The 24619-nt window shown below is 43.6% G+C and overlaps 1 protein-coding gene across 6 annotated transcripts in view; it reads left to right on the forward strand.

The window, feature by feature from the left end:
- The first annotated feature begins 271 nt into the window (after positions 1-271).
- The window catches only part of PDE9A (phosphodiesterase 9A), an 89595-nt gene continuing 65247 nt past the window's right edge, over positions 272-24619 (forward strand). The window contains exons 1-4 of one of the 6 annotated variants that reach the window (XM_065577930.1): positions 272-663; positions 14646-14716; positions 16513-16590; positions 20399-20442. In XM_065577930.1, coding sequence (XP_065434002.1) covers positions 595-663; positions 14646-14716; positions 16513-16590; positions 20399-20442 — 262 coding nt within the window. In that variant the 5' untranslated portion in view covers positions 272-594. Of the gene's footprint in view, positions 664-14645; positions 14717-16512; positions 16591-20398; positions 20443-22897; positions 24117-24265; positions 24346-24619 lie in introns of those variants that run through there. The other 5 variants (XM_065577923.1, XM_065577917.1, XM_065577912.1 and 2 more) reach the window with 5 other exon arrangements.

Consider the following 24619-nt stretch of genomic DNA (forward strand, 5'->3'; position numbering starts at 1 on the left):
AGCTCTGGCTACATGGTGTTTTTAAAATGGGTTGGGTCAGCGTCCAGTGCAGCTGGGAGTCTGTCACACTTCTTAAAATGCATAGAAAGGCAACTGAAAGGATAGATGTTAATTGATTATTCTGTTTCCATTTCACCATAAAATTAAGTGACACTGACTGCAGTCTAATGTAGAGGATTCTCCCAGTGATAAGTGGTACTTTGTCTTGTGTTTTGAAAGCAGCTAATCAAGCCCCGCTCTCCAGTACAGCATTACAGATTGATTGCCCACAGGCTCCCAGCTCTGAAGTCAAAGGGGGTTGCTATGGGAATCGGGAGGGCACTTGAAGACAGGATCTGAAGCTTGTGTTTCCCTGTCCAAGGCAGCTGGAGTCAGAGAAAAGAAAAACTAAGAGGAGGGGGCACGCGCGCACACAGCCACAGCAAAATGCATGCATGTTAGAGGAGGGATCTTCAGAGCATGAGACTGTGGTATATAGAAGAGCAAAGACACTAAAGGATCTGGCAGTGGTGGCTCAGTGTTGTTTGGCTAAACCTTTTTTCCTGCTCTATAGCTGACACTGAGAAAGTACAGTAAAAGTCCAATTGTAACAAGATGGGATCCGGCTCCTCAACGTACCGACCCAAGTGTATTTATTTGGATATTGATGGAAGAATTCAAAAGGTACTTTTTCTTATTTTTCACAAACTGGTGTCTCTTTCAGTAAGCAGCAGCAATAATGATGGCAGGCTGTATTTATTATGTGATCTATAAGATATAAAAGGTGTTTATATTCAGCTCTGGCATGGATCTTGACTCTTTGTAAAATGCTCTTGAGTTACTTCTGTTTTGCAAATGAATATAGGGGTTTTTTTTAAGTGCAATTAGGACTCTCTGTGCTGCAGGGCTTTGTGTGTGTGTGTGTGTGTGTGTGTGAGAGAGAGAGAGAGAGAGAGAGAGAGAGAATTCCTGATTTAATAGTCTTCCAGGATTGCTCTACAAGAGCAGCCCATTACGTGTTTGCAAAGTTTTGCATGTGGAAAGGTGCTTTCCTGGTTTTCACATGATCACTAGTAACTGGAAAAGAAGCTATGTTGCATTATTTTGAGATTGTCTAGCACATGGATATTAACAGTAGGAAGACATTTTAAAATATATTTTAAATGGTATAGGAAGCTATTTCGTTATTATAGTGCCTTATGTATTTGTATCAGCAGGTAGGGATCCCCAATAACATTGGCAAAGTTCTTCTTTCATATCATTAAACTTTTATCAGAACTTCAGATATTGTTTATTGTGTGCTAAGTGCTACACAGAACATGGAGGAAGATGCTTTCCCTGCTCTGAGGAATGTTTAGTAACTAAAAAACATACAGCTCAGAATATGTGAAATATATTAAACATGCATTTTACATATAAACATCCTACTGTTTCTATTACTAATTTATCCTAGATCATCTTTCAGCCACAAATCAAGTGCCTTATCTTATACAGCAAATAGAAGACAGTAAGCTATTAAAGCGTGATCTCACTGTGGCTTGCAAAATTCAAAATAGCCAGCTTTTAAGATTCAAGCCTAAATTATTATTTTACCTAGCCTCAACTTTTCCTTTGGAAAGAAATAGCATTATGCATTTCCCCCCATGTTTTAAATGACCTTATAAACAGGTAATTTAGGATTAGCTGCCTACAGTCATATCAAAGTGTGTCACCTTTTCCTGCAGTTCTCCCACCTTCCCCCCGCCCCGACTGCTCTGATCACCTATTAGACTTAACCAATTCTCCTGCATAAGGCAAGCTCACAGAAGCATGCAAATAGAGAATCAGGAATGTAGTCAAAATAAGACCTTGGATAATGTAGAGCTGCACAAGTTTCCCCAGAGCAGAATATTATCACCTCATCAGTTTGGGGGCTTTGAGTTGAAGGTGAAATCTCTATTGCTGTCAGCTCTTCGTCACTAGCAGAAAGAAGCATCCAAACTCTGTTAAACAGGAGGGAGGATTTATGTTTTGCCACAGTGTAGCAGAGCTAGTTGCCTAATAATCCAAGGAAATGACACTTGCTGTGTCAAGTTCCCTAAAACCTTCAAAAATAGAAAAACAAAGGTTTTAATTTTTATTTTAAAAAGATCAAGAGCATTTACATCATATTTACTTAATAATACTTGTCACTTCCTCCTGCTAAAAATTGAGCATTTCCCAGGATTAGTCTCTGGAGAGTAATTGTATGGCAGAAGAACACACCAGAGGCATGACTGCATGAAATAGTAACGCAAACTCAAGCAATATAAATTTTGCTCAATTAACATTATCTGTTTCTTTTGTCAGATGTGAAATTCCATCTGTGCAATGTTTGGAAGGATTCCTGCAGTAAAAATGTAGAGTAAATGGGGGTTCATTCAGGGTAAGCAGAGCATTTCGCAAAGCCTCATGCCTCCTAAGTAAAGACATAATTAGACGAAAGGAATCCATAATCTTCCAAGGAATGCAGTATTTGTGATTTCCAGAGGCAGCTCATTAATCTAATGCTGAACTACTCCTTACTTGACCCAGTACTGAAATACGATCATTATAAAATTGTTTGAGTCTGAAAGGATTTAGCCCCAAAGTCTGACTGTACCGATGAACATTTCAGAGTATTGTAATGGAGGTGGGCATCTGATGATAATGATAACAATAAATACTTTTGCATTTAAATGGCCTGATTCTGACCTCACACCAGTTTTGCACTGGGGTACACCATTGACTTCTGTGGAGCTACTCCTCATTTACACGAGTTTGTCAGAGGACAATCAGACTCATTGAGTATTATGCCTGAGGATCTGTTATGTAGCACATTACACTTGAGGAGCTGTTAATGAAAACATTCACATTTAATTAAGCATCACATCCTAGCAGGTAAGTGTACTGTTAGGTAAACTGAGGCACAAAGCTGGTACGTGACCTGACTCAGTCTAACGGCTAGACCAGGTGCTCAGTATATTGAGATCCTGGTAATCTGCAGAATGAAAGTGTTTGAGAACCCAGCAGTAGAATCATAGAATCATAGGCTGGGAAGGAACCTCAAGACGTCATCTAGTCCAGTCCCTGGCACTCATAGCAGGACTAAGTATTATCTAGACCATCCCTGATAAGTGTTTGTCTAACCTACTCTTAAAAATCTCCAGTGATGGAGAGTCCACATCCTCCCTGGGCAATTTATTCCAGTGCTTAACCACCCTGACAATTAGGAAATGTTTTCCTTATTTCCACCAATACCTCCATTGCTGTAATTTAAGCCCATTGTTTCTTGCCCTATCCTCAGAGGTTAAGGAGAACTTTTTTTCTCCCTCCACCTTGTAACAACCTTTTATGTACTTGAAAATTGTTATCATGTCCCCTCTCATCTTCTTTTCACCAGACTAAACAAACCCAATTTTTTCAATCTTCCCTCGTAGGTGATGTTTTCTACACCTTTAGTCATCTTTGTTGCTCTTCTCTGGACTGTCTCCAATTTGTCCACATCTTTCCTGAAATGTGGTGCCCAGAAATGAACACAATACTCCAGTTGAGGCCTAATCAGCACGGAGTAGAGCAGAAGAATTACTCCTCATGTCTTGCTTACAATACTCCTGCTAATACATCCCAGAATGATGTTTGCTTTTTTTGCAACTATGTTGACTCATATTTAGCTTGTGATCAACTCTGACCTCCAGATCCCTTTCTGAAGTACTCCGGCCAACTTTCACACACTCTTTATTCATATGAGTAGTCCTATATGAGTACCCATAGGATTACCATTATGCAGTCTCTCTCAACCTTTCCAGACTATTGTATCCCTCTCAGGAATCTGATTTGTCTTGCATACCCCAACTTTCACCTCAGTTAAAAACGACTTGCTTACAAAATCAGACAGAAAAATACAGAAGTGTCTCAGCACACTATTACTGAAAAATTGCTTAATTTCACATTTTTACTATATAATTATAAAATAAATTAATTGGAATATAAACATTGTACTTGCATTTCAGTGTATAGTATATAGAGATGTATAAACAAGTCATTGTCTTTATGAATTTTTAGTTTGTACTGATGTCGCTAGTGCTTTTTATGTAGCCTGTTGTAAACCTAGGCAAATCTCTAGAAGAGCTGATGTATCCCCTGGAAGACCTCTGTGTACCCCCAGTGATACACATACCCCTGGTTGAGAACCACTGCAGTTATGCATGGGAATAATTGTCTGCAGGATCAGGGCCATACTTCTTGATGGTAGACCCCTAAAGACAACAGCCTATGAAAAATAGTGCAGATCATGATTCATGTAATTTGTTTCAACTTTCCCTGTGACTCATCAAATTTCAATGAATTCAAGGGAGCTGATAAAATAGTTTCTTGATGTCTAGTTATTAATGCAGCAAATTAAGCAATGCACATTCTAAAACACCCTGTCATGTTAAACTATTTGTACAGTACAGTTTAGTGAATATTTTTTAGAGTAAAGAATGGTTTAAAGCAGACTATTTAGAAATTTGGAAGAGGGGATCATAGCAATAGTTAATGCTCCCCTCTGCATTCCTTTTAAAAGGTGGTATCTCTGTTTATGGTTGGGTATCTTCAGCATATTTCTTAGAGCCCCAAGCATTCCTCCAAACACTTCGAAGGCATGAGTTTAAGGCCACCATCCTTCTGTCCAGAAGGACTGCACAGGATAAATAAATATATGGAGATATGCCTGTCTCATAGAGCTGGAAGGGATGACCTTGAAAGGTCATTGAGTCCAGCTCTATGCCTTCACTAGCAGGATCAAATACTGATTTTGCCCTAGATCTCTAAGTGGCCCCCTCAAGGATTGAGCTCACAACCTTGGGTTTAGCAGGCCAATGCTCAAACCACTGAGCTATCCCTCCACCCACCATGAGTTCTTATCACTTCCTGTACCAGTCACTACATCTCTAAAAAGCACACAGCTTCTGCAGTACTCCTTCTTCCCAAGGCATTCCTGACCAGGAATCTAGCCTGGAGCTCTCATGTGCCAGTGCTTAATTTGTTCCAGGGCTGAGCCCTGCGGGGCACCTCTCGGCTTGGCAGTTCAGAGCCCTGGTACCGTTGGACTTGCTGTGTCAGTTATGAAAGTAAAAAAATTGCTTGAACCCCAGCACCTAATTGCTTGAGCCCCGACCAGGGCCAGCTCCAGCTTTTTTGCCACCCCAAGCGGCAAAAAAAAAAAAAAAGAAGAAAAACCCGATTGAGCTCCCGCCGAAGAGGAAGAGACGGAGTGAAGGACCTGCTGCCAAAGACTAAAGTGGGGCGCTTGAGCAGCTGCTGAACTGCCGCCGAAGACCCAGACGTGCCGCCCCAATTCCGGTCGGCATGCCGCCCCTTTCTATTGGCTGCCCCAGGCACTTGCTTCCTTAGCTGGTGCCTGGAGCCGGCCCTGGCCCCAGCACCTCTTTCATAACAAATTAAGCACTGATCAGTGCACATCGCCAAGTGCTCACCAGATAATTTCTCTTTACTGAGGGTTCCACCTGAAGATGTTTCTTCCAAACCTCTCAGTTTATGGATATTAAAAAGTAGCAGAGGGTAAAAAGTATGTTTGATCATACAGTTGTGTGCCTTGAAATCACAATATGCAGGATCTTTCTGGCTTCTGTGCTTCATTTCAGAATCACATGCTATCATTAGAAAAGTAATCATTTACTCTTCATCTGTGTACTGTGCTGAAGTGAATATCCTTAGAATCTGCCAATATTCTTGAGACGAGACTGACCCATATAGGTGTTAGATCTCTGGCCCCAACTGATCTAACATCCACCTCTCTGTCTGATACACAGCCAATGTAAAAAGCTAGTGGAGGGTTTAAATTCTTGGACTGATGTTTCTCTCTCTTCCCCCACCCCCAACTAGAATTACACCTGCATAAACCAAGAATCAGGCATAACATTTTGAATAGAACATTTAAAACTTTAGTAGGATAGTAGCAAACACAAAATGAGCATCCTATCTCAGTGTTGTGTTGTATCCTAACCACGCTCAACAGGCATTGAAATCGTTTAGACAAGACTACCGATTATAATTATACCCTGCTCTTATTGGGTTTTTTTTAATCAGTAGGTCACAAAGAACTTTACAAAAGAAGCAAGTATCATTATCCCCATTTTATAGATGGGGAAACTGAGGCACTGAGAGGTGAAGTTACTGGGCCAACTATTAATTAAGTTGGGAAATAAAGGAGAAACAACCTGATATTTTGGATAGGGATAGGCTCAAGTTACACTACTTGGATCTCAATTTCAAACACTAGTAAACTCTTGGTATTTAGAAGTGAGGTTTTAGATGGGGCTTATCTCTATGTTTGGAAAATATAACTGATAAGATAGGTAGTCTTATCAGTACTTTCTCAGCTTCTCAAAAACACCATTTGATTACAAAATTAGAAAAGAAAGTTTCTTCTTTCCCAGTGATTTCAACACAGTAGTATTTAAGTGCTCCTGTTTCACATTGATATAGCCATGTAAGGCCATTGGAGAGGAAAGGATAATCATGATGAGAGAAACGTCACATCAGACTTCTTATTTAGCAGTCCAAAATTCTTCTGTGAAAACTGTTAAAGCAATTCAGTAACACTTTTCACAGCCTGGACAACAAACCTTACACAATAAGGCATAATCGTATTGTGCCAACTCTGCACCCCTTCTCTGAGCTGGACACAGGTGCTGTTAGATGTCCTAAGGTAGCACGCACCTGAACCTATTTCTCTTTTTGGTTTGGGCATCAACCCCCTTTGCTTACATGGATCCAGAGGTCCCTAAAGCAAAGACCCAATTTCACACACAGGAATTCTGAGACCATTTATATAAAGAAATATAAGCAAGGGAATGGGTACAGACTGACGGTCCGAAAGGGGATGGGGGACTGAAGGGAATTAAACAACGACAGTGAAACAATAGTACCATCCCTCCCCTTTCCGCCCCCCCCCCCAAGGTACCCAAAACCTTCACACACATGCACAGCCCACCTGAGGCGTCCGATCACAGGAGTGGTGCACATAAAGCAGAAATGCGCTAACTTGGTGGGGTGCGCTGCTTGGTGGCTGCTCAGTTTGGACCTCTGACCTGTCGGGGTACCCTTGCTCCTTGGCTACTCAGCCTTCACCTGCCCTTGGGACACGTGAGTCTGAATCCAAAGTGTTCACCACCAGTTGCAGTCTAGCAGTGTTCATCACAGGCCTGTTCCCTGGGGTCACAGACACCCACACCCAGTGCAACACAGTCCTTCTCCCTTTCCACCGAGGCGCTTCTCCTCCCTGCCTCTCCACCTACTCCTCCCAACTGTTCTGGAATCCTCTGGCTTCTTGCCCCTCTTGGCGACTGATCCACCAAAACTTGGCTGCTTGCACTTAGGCACCATCTGCTGGCTTATTATGGTATGTTGTACAACACAAGCTAGCTGCAGTGTTATTCTACAGCAGTGGTTCTCAAACTAGGGCCGCCGCTTGTTCAGGGAAAGCCCCTGGTGGGCCGGGCCAGTTTGTTTACCTGCCACGTCCGCAGGTTCGGCCGATCGCAGCTCCCAGTGGCTGTGGTTTGCCGCTCCAGGCCAATGGGAGCTGCTGGAAGCGGCGGCCAGTACGTCCCTCGGCCCGTGCCGCTTCCTGCAGCTCCCATTGGCCTGGAGCAGCGGGAGCTGCGATCGGCCAAACCTGCGGACGCGGCAGGTAAACAAACCGGCCCGGCCCGCCAAGGGCTTTCCCTGAGCAAGCGGTGGCCCTAGTTTGAGAACCACTGTTCTACAGACACTAGCATTTTACATAGTTTTAAAAGGTTGCAAACCCCGTACTGTTTGACAGTGATCCTGACTATTTTACTGACTGAAAAAATACATCACCTAAGGGCTACTGTTGTCAGGTCCAACAGGTTGATACTACCATGCAAAGGGCTGGAAGCCAAGCACAGGCTTGCTTCGAAAGTATTTTTTGCACTACTGAATTAGGAATTTTACCAGGAAAAAAAAAAATTCAAATGCTTGTTGAAAAATTGGAACAAAATCCAATGAACAACAAAAATTAATAAGGGATAGAATTCTGGACATGAGATACTCTGAAGCTAAATATAGAACAGAATTTGGGGTTTATACACTGTTTCCTACTCATGATATCCATATCCCAAAGTGAAATACAAAGTAATTAGTTGTAAACTGGTAGAGTAGAGACTATGTGTAATCAGAGCAGTTATTGTGTCTTTAATAATAGCTCCTGCTCAGCCTTGAATATTAAAATGTGTTTTATTGAGTGGGAATATCGGGCTAGACACGGGTTATTAATCTCTACCCTCTCTGGAAAGTAGCATGAGATCTTTGACACACACCAGAGCTGTACAGAAGGGACTAAGATAGAAAGGACGTTTGTCTAAAAATGTTACAGAAATATTAGCATTGTGGATATGACCCAAAACCCAGTCAATAAGCATTAGCGCTGACTCAGTGGCCTATTTCATACTCTTTGCACATTTAATCCAACTATTATTTCCACTCCAGAAAGTCTCAGTCATCTCATTAGTCACTCTGCTTTCTTTCCTTGCTTCATGTTACCCTCAGAAGCAAGTCGAGCATATTCTGTATTTAAATCAAATGGCTACATGTTGGCTTTGTTGGAGGCTTATTAATATGATTGTGCAAAATATTAAATGATGACCAGTTTCACTTTTTTCTAAGCCTATTGGAAATTCCTCTAAAGACAAGGGGGCAACAAATGTTAACCCTAAAACTGGGGAAGCAAACTATGTGCAATTGCTGTAATATTTTTGAGGATTATATTCCTTCCATTGCTGTCTGGCACGTGCACGAGGGAGAGGCGGTTAACTGGATTTATATATGGTTGGGGATCTTGAAGTTAGCAATCTGCAAATTCAGACTAAACCCTCTAGCGCCCTCTCCCCCACCTTTAGAGTGTTGTTAAAAGAGAACCAAAATAAAAATGACTAAACTGAGCTGGCTTTGATAGTTCAATAAAGAGAACTTTGTGACAGCATTTCTGCAGGGAACTGGACAGGGAAGGAAATAGCTGGTGAAATATAGAGCCTTCTATCTCAAGGTGGTGAGTTCAAGTCCAGTCCAAAATTGTAGTTACCAAAAGTTGCTACAACATGAGGTCTATTTGAAATTAACCTAGTGGCGCCAGTCCAGTTCCCAACAGATAAGAATCCACACAATCACGTCACCCTTGCCAATGGAGTTAACAAAGAAACTAAGGACTGAATGGCTATATTGCCTCAACCCACCACTAAACCCTAGATGTCAGTTCTCCAGTGTTTTGCTGGGGCAGTGTATGGCAACCTGAATTGCCACTGCCTGTGCTATATCTCCTCTATGGATAAGTAGAAGAATTCAGTCAGAGTTCCAATCCAGTACCCTTCACTACAATAACATGATTTTGGTAACTCAAGTGATTGACACCCAGGTTGGCCTAGCAGCAGTGTGAGTGTCCACACTGCAAAGCCACAGTGGAATTGCTGCATCCACACTGGTACTGTGCTCATGCCTGTAAGGCCGTAGAACTTCTGGGAGCACATCCCATAGTTCTTAGTCCTGCTCTAAGTTGCGCCACTCTATGAATTTTTTTTTTTTTTTGAAGCGTATTTTGGGACGACCTGGGCACCTGTGGAAGTGGTCTTAGCCCACCAACTCAATGAAGTACTTCTTGTTTGACACTCTCTAGATTTCTGTCCAGGGTGGACCTCTGTCCCAATCTGTGGGTAACCATGGCTCCTACTCTGAGATGTTGGCATTAACGCAACTCAAAACGGATACAGGACATCAGACACAACAGAGGGCATTTCAGCAGCCGCTTGTCATCCTGAGAAAACGATGGCAGCAGGGCTTGTTTAGGAGATCATGCAGGCTGCATGCAGATATGGAGCAGTGGAGACAGCTGATGCAGCTTTTAATAGCTGTGGAATCCCAGTAAAGCTGATTGGCAATTCTGGAGCAGGACCACAAGCACAGAGTGATGGGACTGCATTATCATGCGGACCTAGGACAATGATCGTCAGTGGTTCTAGAACTTCTGTATGAGGAAAGATGCCTTTCTGGAGTGTGTGATGAGCTTCCCTTGGCCCTTAAGTACCAGGACACGCAGTTGAGAGAGGCCAGAAGTGAGTTGCAATTGCCATCTGGAAGCAGGTTACCAAGACTGTGACAGGTCGGTGGCTAATAATTTTGCCATTGGCAACTAGGGTGACCAGATGTCCCAATTTTATAGGGAAAGTCCTAATATTCGGGGCTTTGCCAATTACCCCCCATCCACTGTCCTGGTTTTTCATACTTGCTATCTGGTCACCCTATGTGGCAATGGATGTTTGCAAGCTAATATTGCTGTGGTTCACCCATAAATGGTGAAAATTGCTAATGTCTGTGTAATAAACGCGGGCTCTGAGTGAATGGGCTTTTCAGACTGTGCTAGGGCTATAAATGGTGCACAAGTGCCCAAAGTCCATCCCCCCCACACCCTGCACAAGTTACACATAATGTAAAATAGAAAGGATACTACTAGCTCATTAATCAGACCTTAGGGCAAAATAACTCACCACCTCAGTCTCAAAACAAAGGGCCCAACCCTTTTCCCACTGAGAAGTCACCAGGAAAACTCCCATTTACTTCATTGGGAGTAAGAATGTGCAGGCAATCACAGAAACAATTGTATATTTGCTGGGAAATGATTGCTTGCTGGCTGACTGCTTTGCTTGAAAAGAGAAGGAAGCCAATCAGAAGAGCTCAGCAGCTGACAAAGGAAAAGACCTTTTATAGCATAAAATCATTGGTTTAAAAAAAAAACCCTAAAGACAATCATTCAAATCATAGAATCATAGAATATCAGGGTTGGAAGGGACCTCAGGAGGTCATCTAGTCCAACTCCCTGCTCAAAGCAGGACCAATCCCCAGCTAAATTTTGAGCTCCTTATCAAAATACAACAAGTGATTTATGAATCACAGTTTCTATCAAACTTTTAAAAGACCAAGAAAATTAGGAATCTAGCCCATAGTCCATTTAAATATAACTTTGCACTCTTTTGTTATTATCTGGAACTTTTAAAAATTCATCCTGGCTTCATTGAAAGCTCTGTGTTTTCCTTCATGAAACAGGCTGGCTTTCTGACCTTTAGTGCTTCCTGAATATTTTTTATCTTATCCCACTCTTATCCCAGTTTCTGGTCACTAATAATTGATTTCCAGAATGAGAACCCCGGACATCTGAAATAGCACTCCCAGCATGTCACAAAAGTTCATTCTGAGTTCAGCTGCAATTGCCATCATCTCCTAAATTATTGCATTTGTCAGTTGTTTGTACAATAATGGGCTTGTGATATTGTGTCAGACAGTTTTAGTAGCCAGCACCTCCAAAAGATGCTGTGTTTTGCTAAGAGCAGGATTTCAGCCATATCTAAATCTGATTAAAAATATATTTAAAACCTTGATTTATTGCTTTGATTGCAGCTGGACTGTAATAAACTAAGGTCCATCACTGTGGTGATTATCAAAATAGCCATATAGGATAAATTGACTCTTGATGCCAATTACTTTCTGAATAACGTGTAATAACTGGTAATGATCTGCCTCAGGTTTTTAATGATCTAATTGTTCAATCCTGTAAATTTAATCTAGATACCTGAATGAGTGGGGAAATGCACTAACATTTATCCCCTTCTCTTACTATTAAAAAACCCCAGCAACAACAAAAACCACATGCCACCCACAACAATGAGGTTTTTAATTTCTCTCAGAGACTGGGAAATGAAACATTGGTTAAATATCTCCTCTAAAAGACAGCATATCTTACCTAGTCTCACACATCCTGTGCATTGCCAACTCTTAAAATTCTATTACGACTTTTGTGATACTTGGTCTGTTTTCTTAAATCCCCAACTCCTGGAATCTTTTTATTATGTAAAATTCTCAACTTTCATTGTCTGGGGGGAAATGTTAAGTTTCTGCCCCAGGGTTGTGTAGAAAAGCTTGCCAACATGATGCTTAAAGGCTCAAAAACCAAAAGGCAAATAAGAACGCAATATCTATATAGATACTTTTATCTCGTGATTTTGAAACCAATCTCATTTTTGGCCTAATTTATGATTTTTTGAATGCTTAGGGCTGCAAGCATCAGTACAAGATTAAGTCCTGATATTATAGGTGAGGCTGGTAGCACCACCCATTATTAAGGTTGCCTGACACCTCGCATTATAAGACCCTGTTTTCAGTTGCTTATAATTTTGCCAAACTTTGACTATATGGGTAGAAATGGTCCGTGTTGGATGTCTGCATCAGGCTGAATTTATTTATTTAGTTTCATTTCAACCAAAACTGTTCAGCCATATCTGAGAACAAGACTAGGGAAACATAAATTTTGCCCAGGTTAAACAACTTCTGAGACCTTTTCTTTGAAATGATCTAGGGGTGGGGGGAAGGGAGCTTGCTTTGGAGCAGGGACTTGAAATTTGGTCTTTGTGTCAGGGATGTGCCTTTCGCCCCTGTGAAAATCTGCCCAAATTTGGCCAAGGTTTAAGCCTTTGAAAAATTTCAGTTTGCACATGCTCAGTAGAGACTTCTTAGATTTTAGCAGCTAAATCCCCTGAAGATTCCATGAGCACTGGGCACATTACAGCCTGGGTCTGAGCAGGACTTTTTCTGCAATTACAGCTCTGGGCTGCTACAGGCCAAGCTGAATCCGAGCCCAGGCACTGGAACTGAAAGTAGACACTGGGCTCTTAATGGCCCCTCTGTTGGGTCCAGGCAGTGAGGAGGAGGGTGCTGCAAGGAAAGAACCAGACCTGAGGGAGAATAGATAGAACAAGGAGCCTGAGTGGGGTTGCATGCTGATGGGGGGTGGGGAGAGGGAGACTCGGGCAGGCTGGTCAAGGAGACTGGCACTGGCTGAATAAAGATACTGGGTTTATGAGCCAGGGAAGGCCATGGGGGGGAGACATGTTTCAGATCAGGAGTTGGGGCAGGAAGGAGACCAAGACTGTGAGCCAGGGAAGGTAATGGGGAGCAAGCCAGTAGGTGGGAGGAGACTGGGACTGAGTGGGAGCAGGGTAAAGGAAGTGACCAGGGAAGGGAGAGAGATCTGATGAGGAGCTGGTGCAGAGGAGAAGTGGGACTGACTGGACAAAGAGAGTGGTTCAAAGAGCTGGGAAGCAAGAGAGAACAGTGAAGTTGAATGAGGAGACTAGGGAAGGAGACTGGGAATGTGGGTGGAGGGGGCAACTGGAGGCCAGGGTGGGGGAGAGAGGCAGACTGGATGAGAAGCCAGGAGGGGAGAACTGGGACTGGCTGAGCAAGGAGGTTGGGACTGGGGTGAGAAGCCTGAGGCATGGAGACTGGGAGCTGCAAAGTGAAGAGAATGAGATTGGAAGAAGGAGCCAGGAGTGAGGAAGCAACGGGATTGGAACAGGCTGGAGAAGGGGTCATGCTTGGGGGGAATAAACAGAAGAATCCATGCCCAGTAGAGCACACTCCCCATTAGAGCCTGGCATGGAAAGCAAGATCCTCGAGTCTCACCATTCCTCTGCTGTCAGCAAATATGTGTGAAACCCACTGGCAAAGTGTCCTGCCCCCCTCTAGTGCTGGGCCACATACAGGATGACAACCTACTACTGCTATCAGTTATTCTGTTAAATCAAATGGCAGAGGTCTGAGTGGCAGAAAGAACGAGGCAAGGGATTACAGGAAGACCATGAGTGTGTCCTTTCTCTTCCTGCAGTCCCCTTCCCCATACCTGCCAACTTCTGCAAAAAATGAAGCAAGGGTCCGACTGATAACAGCCTTCTTTACTACACAATCATGATTCATCTCCAGAGCAGGTCTATCCTGTGGACTGAAAGAGGCAGGGGTCCAGTGGAAAAAATAGTATGTGATCATGTAATTAAAGACTGTATCATAATGCAAATACACAAAGGGGTGGCATGGAAAACCTAACTCCAGCATTTCCTGACTTTTGGAGATTTTTAAACTGACATCTTTTAGGATTGTCTTTGCAACCTTAATAGTGTTTTTTTAACATCATTTTTTGTGTGTAAAAGGGAAAAGGGCATTCTTTGGGGGTCAACAGCAGTGGGAAAAATTAGAATTTGTCTCAAGTGGATTCAACTGCTAACCTAACAGTACTGCAATAGTGCCGTACATTACAGTGGGAAGTTTGGCATACTGGAAAACATTACATTCTGTCTAAATTATAGGACCAGATCCTCAGCTGATATAAATCAGTGCAGCACTGTTGACTTGAATTAACCAATGCCTACTGACACTGAGGATCTAACCCATTATATAGACATCCTTCAGCACTTACAATTGTTTCTTTCTACAATGTGTGGTCATGATCATTAGCTAGATTAAGTGTATGATAAAGTTTCTTTGCTATCATTTCAGGTATCGTATGCTATATTTGTAGATAGTTGGGTTAGGATTGCAAAATCCCCTTTCCTCCTCTGCTTTCTCATTGAAAATAAATGAATTAGAAAAGGGGGAAGAGAAGAAAGGGAGGAAAGAATTCCAACATCCAGGACAAATCAGATATTTCAAAAGCAAGGATGATCATTTACATAAAGCCAGTACATGAAGTTAATGTCCGATGGAATTTAACCGTACCTTATCTTCTTTGTCTTGTTTTTCTTCACTGCTGCTGTTTTGCTTGGAAGGTGGTCTTCAGTAAATACTGCAATTCCAGAGATATTGTGGACCTCTTCTGCATTGCAACTGGGTTACCAAGGTAGGTATCACTTGATACATTTGACAAGGGCTAATACACCTTTCACCTTGGTTCCTTCCCTCTTCAGAACAATTCAGAAGTCGCCTCAAAACAATAACCCTCACCTCACTCAACAATCCCTGAGTTTTGGGAAGAGGAGAAGATATTTCAAAATCCAGACCTGAACCCAGATTTGAATTTTGCATCTCAGGCATATCTCAAGTTACAGTATATGGGAATCAGAAGTGGGGGAACAGTAATTCATGCATAAATATCAATAGAAGAGGGCTTAATGCACTATTGGAAGGTGCTCAGATATCACAATATTGGTCTAGTATAAGGAATAGAATAGAAGAGAGGGGTGTTTTGAGAACTTGTGCACAGACAAACCCAGTCAAGGATACCAGTTTTACATTTGGGGCAGTGTCAGATAGAACTATACCAATCTTGTTCAAGGTTCCTGGTATCCAAACAGAGTACCCACTAGAATTGTGCACAAGTGGGACAAACGAACAAAAATGTCGCTGAGTCCAGGCCATGTTCTTCTTTATTTGGGTTATTTCTGTGGGAGGGGTGTGGTCTAAAAATTCCATGAGTCTCCACTCCTGGAGTTTCTTGTTAATTGTTTCATTTGGGATAGAGTTTGGTGTTCCTATCCTTCACAAAGGGAATTGGCTGGAGGTTTCACCCATGAATCTGGTTGAAACCTTTGTCTGTGCACTGGAGTCCAGTTCCCACTGCTCCCTGGACATCACAGAACCCTCGAAAAGGGGTATGCAGAGAGGAGTATGATGTCCCTTAGATGTACATGCCCACAGTACAAAACCCAAGAAAAACAACAACAGATCATTAAATCACAGGGTTATTGAGTGTGGTTAACTCTGTGGGCATCTGGAGAATCCTACTGACTATTATTTACATAAAACTCTGGGATGGAATCCAATAAGCTTTGCTGTTTACCCTTGCTATTACCTCTCCTTTGATATTGGAGAGATCAACAATTGTCGTTTGCCTGTGCTGTCAAACACTTCCACTGTCACTCAGAAAACCTTGTTTAACAACGTAAGCCATTCATGGACAATAACAGGAGGGTATCAGTTAAACAGGCTGGGTTATGGTTTGTTTTAAATAGGGCCATACAAAGGGCTGCTGAAGTTTCACTAATTTCAAACAAGCTTCTGGTGAGCCCATTTCAGTCTGTGGTGCCAAAACTAGCAAAATAATATTCAGAAAACATTGCCCTCTTTTCAGTTGCTGTTGGTGTTTTGTTTTTGTTTGTTGTGAAGGAGTTTCTTTAACAATTTCAGAATTCCCTTTTGTAAAAGAAGTGAATAACAACACTGATAATCACTTGTGTAGAATGAAGGGGGTTGGATTTTGTATGTATTATCTCAAGGTAAGTATTTTTATTGATTTTTAACTCAGTCAATATATATCTGCCAAGTCAATAAATCATGATACCTCCTCAGTGGAAGTCAGTATCTGATTATTCAACAGCACAGCATTTGTGATTTTATAGGGAGCAAAGTTCCCTCTGGGGACAGACAAGACCATAGTTGCATTTTAATCACAAATGTCTCTTGTGGTTGTACTGTACAGAACATAGCCATTAAGGACCTAATTCTCCACGGCCTTGCCCCTTGTGTAGTCATCATCTACACCAGTGCAAAATGGGTGCGATACAGTAGCTACTCAGAATGGGAGTGTTCTAAGCCCACTTAGCCAGTTATACCTGTGCAATGCAAGGTCTGAGGCAGCGCAGAATCAGGACCATCACTTTCTAGGTTAAATAAACCTCTTTGATTCGTGTCTTTCAGGAACACAACTATCTCACTTTTGACGGTTGATAATTGCATGGTATCCATCGATCCAACAATGCCAGCAAACTCAGAGAGGTAAGCCTGAGGCGGGCTCGATCCTGTAAAATAGCACCAAGCCAAGGGGAAAGGGTTTGCTTAGCCACAAACACCTTTCCTGTGCGACATGGTAACAGAGCCTGTGCAGTGGGAGGTAGCTGTCAGCAGAAGTTGGGCACAAGATTATAACACAAATGCCTCTTTGGTTTTTAATTTTACCTGTTATTAAAGTAGGCAGAGCTATCTGAGGAAAAACTACTGCACATAAGTATTTACTATAGAACATCTTTTTACACCCACTGTGTTTACTCCAAAGGCTCCCAGCTCCCTTAATTCACAGCCTTCTTTATTTCTCTATTAGAACGTAGGTATGCCATTATTTAGAAACTGGGGGTCCCGGCTTTTATGAGGTATGGATTCATATACATGCTGCTCCAAGCCCAACATGGCTCTAAACCCCATTTACTTTTGTTCCCTGGCATCTCATAGCTTGCTCTGCCTTGCTATTTTTTTCACCGTGGCCACTCTCATTATTCTTTATTTATTTATGTATTTACTTGTATTACCATAGTGCCTAGCCCCCACCCCAGTCATGGGCCAGGACCTCACTGTGCTAGGCACTGTACAAACAGAACAAAAAGACTGTCCCTGCCTCAAGGAACAGGCCTGCCCGGGGGGGGGGGGGGGCGGCAAGTGGGGCAATTTGCCCCAGGCCCCCGGCCCCCAGGAGAATGGCTGAGGCTCGCTCCCGCCATCCCCCCGGTGCCTCAGCGCATCCTGGACAGCGCTGCAGCTGTGTGGCTCCGGCAGGCCTGAGCTCCTCCCCACTCAGAGCCGCGAGGTAAGGGGGCGGGGCTGCAAGCTCTGGGCCAAGCGGCTCCTCCCCTTACCACATGGCTCTGAGCGGGGAGGAGCTCAGGCCTTCCGGAGCCACATGGCTGCAGCGCTGTCCAGGGCCACTCCTGGACGCGCACGCTGAGGCACCGGGAGGCGGGGGTAAGCAGCCGGGGCCAGGGGGGGTGGATAAGGGGCAGGGAGTCCCGGGGACAGGGAGGGGGGGTTGGATGGGGCAGAGGTTCTCTGGGGGTGGTCAGGGGACAGGGAAGGGGGGGTTGGATTGCGGAGGTCTCGGGGGGGGGGTAGTCAGGGGACAAGGAGCAGGATGGGTCAGGGATTCTAAAAAATTCTCATTTCATTTGAAATGTTTAGCAGGGTTTTTATTTGTTTGTTTGTTTTTGTTTTTCTGCTTCTTGGTGAAACAAGAACCAAAAAAACCTCCAAGGTTTTCAATTTGTTGTTACCCCTCTACCCCGCCTCCTTTCTCTCCCTCTTTACCTTTTTCTCTCCCCGCCCCGAGAGGGAAAAGGAGGCGAGGAGAAGGAAAGCCCAAGAGAGGAAAAGCTCAATGAAAACCATTTTAAAGACTTTAATTTAAGTGGAAAACAAAAGTTGAATGAAACAACAACAAAATCACCGCACAGGCTTCTGTATGCTCCTTATGCCTAGCCTGAATGGCCCACTGGCCTGAGTTCAGTCTCATAGGGGGCACCTGCTCAATATAGCTTGCTTACCTTAGCTCTCAGCTTCTCACCCAGCCTCAGTCCCAGTGCCTAGATATCTGGCTGAAACTGTTACTTTTGCTGGATGGCATGAGCACATTCCTCCTTCTGACCTATCACTGAGTCACTCCTTGGGCAAACAAGAAAAATAATGTATTTCTGCTCTTCAGATTAACCACAAGATATTTCTACATTATTTTAGCCAAGTATGTGCTTGGCCTGCCTTCTATGGCTCAGTCATGTGCAGGTAGGTGAAATAGTGGGTGAAAAACTGGTTGAAGGACAGCAATCAAGGAATGGTTATCAATGATACACTTTCAGACTGGGGAAATGTGTCCAGCAGGTCCCGCAGGGGTCCAGTACTATTCAATATTTTCATATATCAATTGGATAATGGAGTCGAAAGTTCACTTATGCAATTTGCAGATGACACCAGGCTGGGAGGGGTTGAAAGCACTTTGGAGGACAGGATTAGAATTTGAAATGCCCTTGATATATTGGAGGATTGGTCTGAAATCAGCAGATGAAATTCAATAAAAACAAATGCAAAGTACTACACTTAGGAATGAAAAATCAAATGCATAACTACAAAATGGGGAATAACTAGCTAGGCAATAGTACTGCTGGAAAGGATCTGGGGATTATAGTGAATCACAAAGTGAATGTGTCAACCATATGATGCAGCTACAAAATAGACTAATATCATACTAGGTTGTTATGACATATGTTGCAACCTTGTGCAGTATCTCTGGGGATACATACTGTATTAAGCTTATGAATGGTATATGTATCACTGCGGGCCAGGGACTGTATGCAACTTGGGGCAGTGGAGGAGAGTGAGGGGGAATGATACCACAGCTCCTCCAGGAACTAAAAGCAGTGGATGGTGATTTAAGGTGAATCACTCAGATTGTAAAGACCTCCAGAGAGGTACCATGCCTGGGGACGCTTGCATAAACCGGTTCAAACTAGGTTTTCCAGAGACCAGCGGACTAAAAAAGGATGTTTGGCATAAAAAGTCTGCATTTAAACTGACTCAGGGCCTTCTTCTGACCAAAGAGGCAACCCTTCCAGAAGGGCTGGAAGGACTTTGGCTTACTAGGGCCCCCATCAGATTGAGCGGTGACATCTGATAAGCTTTTTGAGTGTGTCATAAACATACAGTTAAGGGTTAATTCCTCTTTTATCTGTAAAGGGTTAAGAAGCTCACATAACCTAGCTGACACCTGACCAACAGGACTAATAAGGAGACAAGATACTTTCAAATCTGGGAGGGAAGAAAGTCTTTGTCTGTCTGTTGTTGTGTGTGATTTTGCCGGAGATCAAGGAGGCAAGCCATCTAACTCCATTAAAATTCAAAAGTTTTGGATTTTTTTTAAGCAGAATTTTTGTATTGTTTCTTTAAACAATCAAACACAGCAAGCAGCAAATATTTGGCCACACACTTCTGAAACCCCAAATCATGTTCAGGTTTTGGCAGACTTATTTCAGCTTTTCAATTAAAAAAAAAACACAACAAATTTTGAAGGAAAGCAGACATTGTCAGTGATTTTTTTCTGCTTTTTAAAAACCCCTAGTTTTCGATCCAAAAAAAGTTTTGACGGAAAATATTTGTCCAACCCTTTTAATGAGCTTTAGTGTCTTTTAGCACTAGCTGAAGCTGAGAACCAGTGATACCTTGTAAAGGTGACTTGAAAAGAAATTTTCTCAAAACTGGGTTTGTGCTGAGATGCGGAAGGTTTTTAAATGTTTATTTTTCCCAGGGCCGCCTGGGGAGGGAGGGGGTGGGGCAATTTTCCCCGGGCCCCTCAGTGGCCCCCACGAGAATACAGTATTCTATAGTATTGCAACTTTTTTTTATGGAAGGGGCCCCCAAAATTGCTGTGTCCCAGGCCCCCTGAGTCCTCTGGGCGGCCCTGCCAAGGAACTTTCTTCTTCCCAGTGACCATTTCCTTGACACCTCTATTTCCAAGCTAACCTGACTCTCCTCAAAGGGGAAAGATTTCTGCTGTGCTTGCAGTGTGACAATGGTATATTCTGGTGGCACTAAAGCAGCGTGACCAAGTCCTTTACCACCAATGCAGTGGCAAATTTGAAGGCGATAAATTCATAGAAAGTCCATGTTCTTTATTTCCATGGGTAAATTTTCAACCCACAAATTTCAAGCCAGCTCAGAATGCATTCGTATACTTCCTCCCGCTCTTCATGGCATGTACACCAGTCCTATACAGAAAACACAGCGTTTTGTCAGTGTCACTGTAACCAGCCCTCTTTGATATTTTTTTCAGTACGCCGTATAAAGTGAGACCTGTGGCCACTGGACAGTTATCAGGTAAAACACCTTTATTTTAGCCATATTTACTAAAACACCTTTGACTGAGCTGGTAGTTCGGGATTAAAAAAATCTGGAAAATGTATAACTTGTATGTTCTCTAGCTATAATGCAAAAAAAATTGATCTGACATGGCTGTAGCTATGCCATAATCAGGAACTGTGCAAAATATTTAACTCCCAAGTAAAAAGTGGTTAAAATCAGCTGGTATTCAAGTTGGAGACACATCTGTGAACATGTAGCATGGAATTTTCAAAAGTACTCACCATTGGTCTAACTCTGCTCCCACTGAGGTCAAAGCTAAAGGTATCAGGGTTTGTCTATACAGCAACTAGACACCCATGGCTGGCCTGTGCCAGCCACTCAGGTTCAGGATGTGGGGCTGTTTCATTGCTGTGTAGATGTCTGGGCTCAGGCTGGAGCCCGGGATCTAGGACCCTGCAAGGTAGGAAAATCAGAAGTGTACAGAGCAATGAAACAGCCCTGCAACCCAAGCCCTGTGAGCCCGAGTCAGCTGGCACGGGCCAGCCACAGGTGTCAGGTTGCTGTGTAGATGTACCGTTCCCACTCAGGTCAATAAGGGTAAGGCCATTGCTGATCACTTTTGAAAATCCCATGTGTAGTATTTTGTCAGATGTGTTTTTTTTTTTTTTTTTTTTTACCTCTGCAAACATGTCATCAAAGGTGGGCACAACATTTGTACCCTAGGTAGCACTAACAGGCTGAGGAAAGGGTGTTGTTCTTCAAACATTTACTGGGTGCAGGTTCAGTAACTCTAAATAAATGCGACATGACCGAAGAAGCTCTGGGTGGACAACAACGTTGCATATACCATGTGTGCTTTCAGGGGCCTGTTCTCCAAAGCAGCTAAGTTGTTCTCTCTCCAAAGGGAACAGAATTGGCACTTTCACTTCAATCTGATCTGCTTCACATTTTCTCTCTGCTTTTGAGCAATATGCTTAGGTCAGCAGCTCCCAGATTTTGGTGTGGGGTGCACAGGAGGTCCACAGAGCACTTGCTTGTGTTCAGCAGGGAGCCGGCTAGTCATGTGGTACTGGTTGCTTCTGTCTAGCTGGTTCTCGAGCAGTGGTTCTCAAGCTGTGGGTCGGAATCCCATTGTAATGGGATCGCCAGGGCTGGCGTTAGACTTGCTGGCTAAAGCCCAAACCCCTCCACCCAGGTCCAAAGCCCAAGAGCTTCAGCCCCAGGTGGCAGGGCTTAGGTTACAGGCCCCACGCCTGGGGCTGAAGCCCTTGGGCTTCAGCTTTGGTCCCCCCGCCCAAGGCGGTGGGGCTCAGGTGGGCTCAGGCTTCAGTCCCCCCTCCTGGAGTCATGTAGTAATTTTTGTTGTCCGAAGGGCGTCGTGGTGCAATTAAGTTTGAGAACCCCTGCTCTACAGGGATGCTGGCTTTGCACTGCAAAGAAGTGTGCAGAGGCCTGTAAAAGCAGCTGGAAACAAGGAAGAATAGCCTGGCCCTAGCTGTATCTGCTAGCTTCCATTGGGAGAGGAATGTCCAGAGGAAAAGGAAATGAGGCAGCCTGGCAGTATGTCCAGGGGAGACGGGAGGGCCAGGCAATTGGGAAGCATGTCCGGAGGGAGGGAACAGGTGACGGAGAAGCATGTGCAAGGGAGCAGGACAAGGGAAAGGAATAGAATAGATTGGAAGGGGGAAAGGATTTTATGACAGTAAAGAGACTTAAAAGACTTCACATAGCAGTGACTGCTGAAGACTGAGGAAGGCTATCCAAATGAGAGGAGAGGGGTCCATGTGATAGCAAATGGGAAGGGAGCAAGCCTGTGAGACACTCTTCTTATTAAAATGTGCTCCACACTGAAAAAGTGTCAGAACTCTTGGTCTAGGAGCTAAATACTTGCATTATTAAGTGAGAAGGAAAGGGGTTTTAGGAGGTGTGACCTTCCTTACATACTGACTAGTGTCATTGTTTGCTTGCCTTATCTACAAAAAGGGACAGATCCTCATTTGGTGTGCATAAGTATGGCTCTGCAGTCGAGCTACACTGATTTACACTGGCTGAGAATCTGACCCAATGGCTCCAGGTAACTTGGCTTTATTTACATGAAGCTCACTTTGTATTTTCCAATTTGCCTTTTCACACTTTCTGATAGTCATGTTTTTTTGGCCAGCTGAGGTGGGCGGGGGGGGACGGGAGGAGGGGAGAATGCTTTGTTTAGAGTACTGCTCATCACTTTAATACTGTCTGTGGCTTCTTGATTCATTTTATGAAGTAGGGATTCCCAAAGATCTAAGCTGAAAAGGGCTGGAAATTCCTGGTGGTTTAGTAGCCAAAGCAGGCAAACAGTTTCTGTTTTGGAAAAAGGAAGCAAGTTGGACTGTATGCAAGGGAATTAATGTTTCTTTCGTTTCTGTTTCTCATTTACATTGGTTGCCATTAATTTTAAACATTCCTGACCTTTTGCAGGGCATAAAAAGAATTGAGAGTGGGAAATTGTTCTTTTTTGTAAAAATGTTCAGTTCTAGTTCTTTCTTTTTAAACAAACCGGACTGCATGAAAGGAGGTTGCAACCACATTCTGCTTTCAAGAGCAACTAGCTGGTAGTCAAATAGATGCCAAAAAAGGGTCACAGCAATTTCCACAAGGGGTGTAGCTAGCACTACTCTTTTCGCTGCTCTCTGACATAGCTGGAAAACGGTCAAGTATGGGTAAATGGAGCAAAGAAGAGCATGAAAGATGAGGTTGGAAAGTTTGACCCTAAGAAAGGACTATACAAGCAGCAGCTTCACTACAGTGACGCCTGGTCTACACTACAAAGTTAAGTCGACGGAAGCCATTTTGCATTGACCTAGTTGCGCATGTGTCTACACTTAAATTTGTGTCCTACCAATGTAAGCGCCCCGTTACAGCAATGCTGTTACACTGCCTCCCCAAGTGGCATTGAGCTATGGTTGATGTACAGAGGTCAATGCTGTGCAAGCAAAGACACTGAGTAACCTGTGTTGACCCTAGCAGTCCTCCAGCAGCTGTCCCACAATCCCAACATTGACTGCTCTGGTATCTCAGTTGTGAACTCCACTGCCCAGGAGTGACAGAGACCAGAAGGCCCCTCCTTCCTTTTAATGCCCCATGAATATTTAAAATGCCTTTTCCTGATTGTCCAGCCTTGTGAGCACACTTGGAAGCTCTCCACTGTTGTGCACAACTGCCCAGCAGACCATGCTGGCTACATGCTCCAGATGAGCTCCAGCTTGGCATAGACAGGAGATACTGGATCTCTTAGGCCTGTGGCGAGAAAAGGCTGTGCAAGCACAGCTATGGATCTGCCATAGAAATGTGGCCATCTATGAGCAGATTGCAGGGAGGGTTGCAGGAGAAGGTGTACGACCGACAGGGACCAGCAGCAGGGCCATGTGAAAGCAAAGGAAATGTGTCAGGCATACCAGAAGGCCAGGGAGGCCAACAGTCAATCCACAGGCCTTCTGATTTTACAAAGAGCTGCATGACATACTTAGAGGAGAACCCACCACCATGGATACCTCCAGGGAGCCTGAGCCACAGATCCCTGACCGGAACAGCAAGGAGGATGAGGATGGGAGACAAGCGACCATTAGCCAGGACCTGTTTGAAACTCCAATGCATCTAGTCAGTCCTGGCAATCAAGAACGAGTGAGCCCAGTGGACGGAAGGATCTTCTGGTAAGTGTGTAAATTTATTTCCCATTACAGTGATGGCACCCCCGACTTAACAGGACACATTTATGGATTTTGCATTATTTTACTTGTACTAGAAGAGGTAGCAATACAAAAAAGAGAAATAATGTTATCTGCTTTTCATTCCCCTGTAGAATTAGGCAAGATTGGAGCCATGAGGAGAAATTTGTTTATATATATCCTTCTGAGAGATCTCGATGAAAGTTTCATGGAGGTACTTTGCAGTCCTTTCCTGAAGGTTTCTAGGGATGGCAACCTTATTTCTTCCTCTGCGGTAGGACACTTTCCCATGCCAGCCAGCAGTAACTTCAGCAGGCCATTGTAGTACACAGACTAGCAGCATACAGGCCTAAGTGACTTTGGGTCACCAGTAGCAGCTGTGATCTCTGTGTCTTTGTTACCCTCACTAGTGAGATATCAGCTAAAATCACCACAGTCTGTGGAAAATGGTGCCCGTATTCAGTGCCACTGCCCTAGTTTCATGCAAC

The sequence above is a fragment of the Chrysemys picta genome, chromosome 1 (assembly GCF_011386835.1).
Source record: "Chrysemys picta bellii isolate R12L10 chromosome 1, ASM1138683v2, whole genome shotgun sequence".
Lineage (NCBI taxonomy): Eukaryota > Metazoa > Chordata > Testudines > Emydidae > Chrysemys > Chrysemys picta.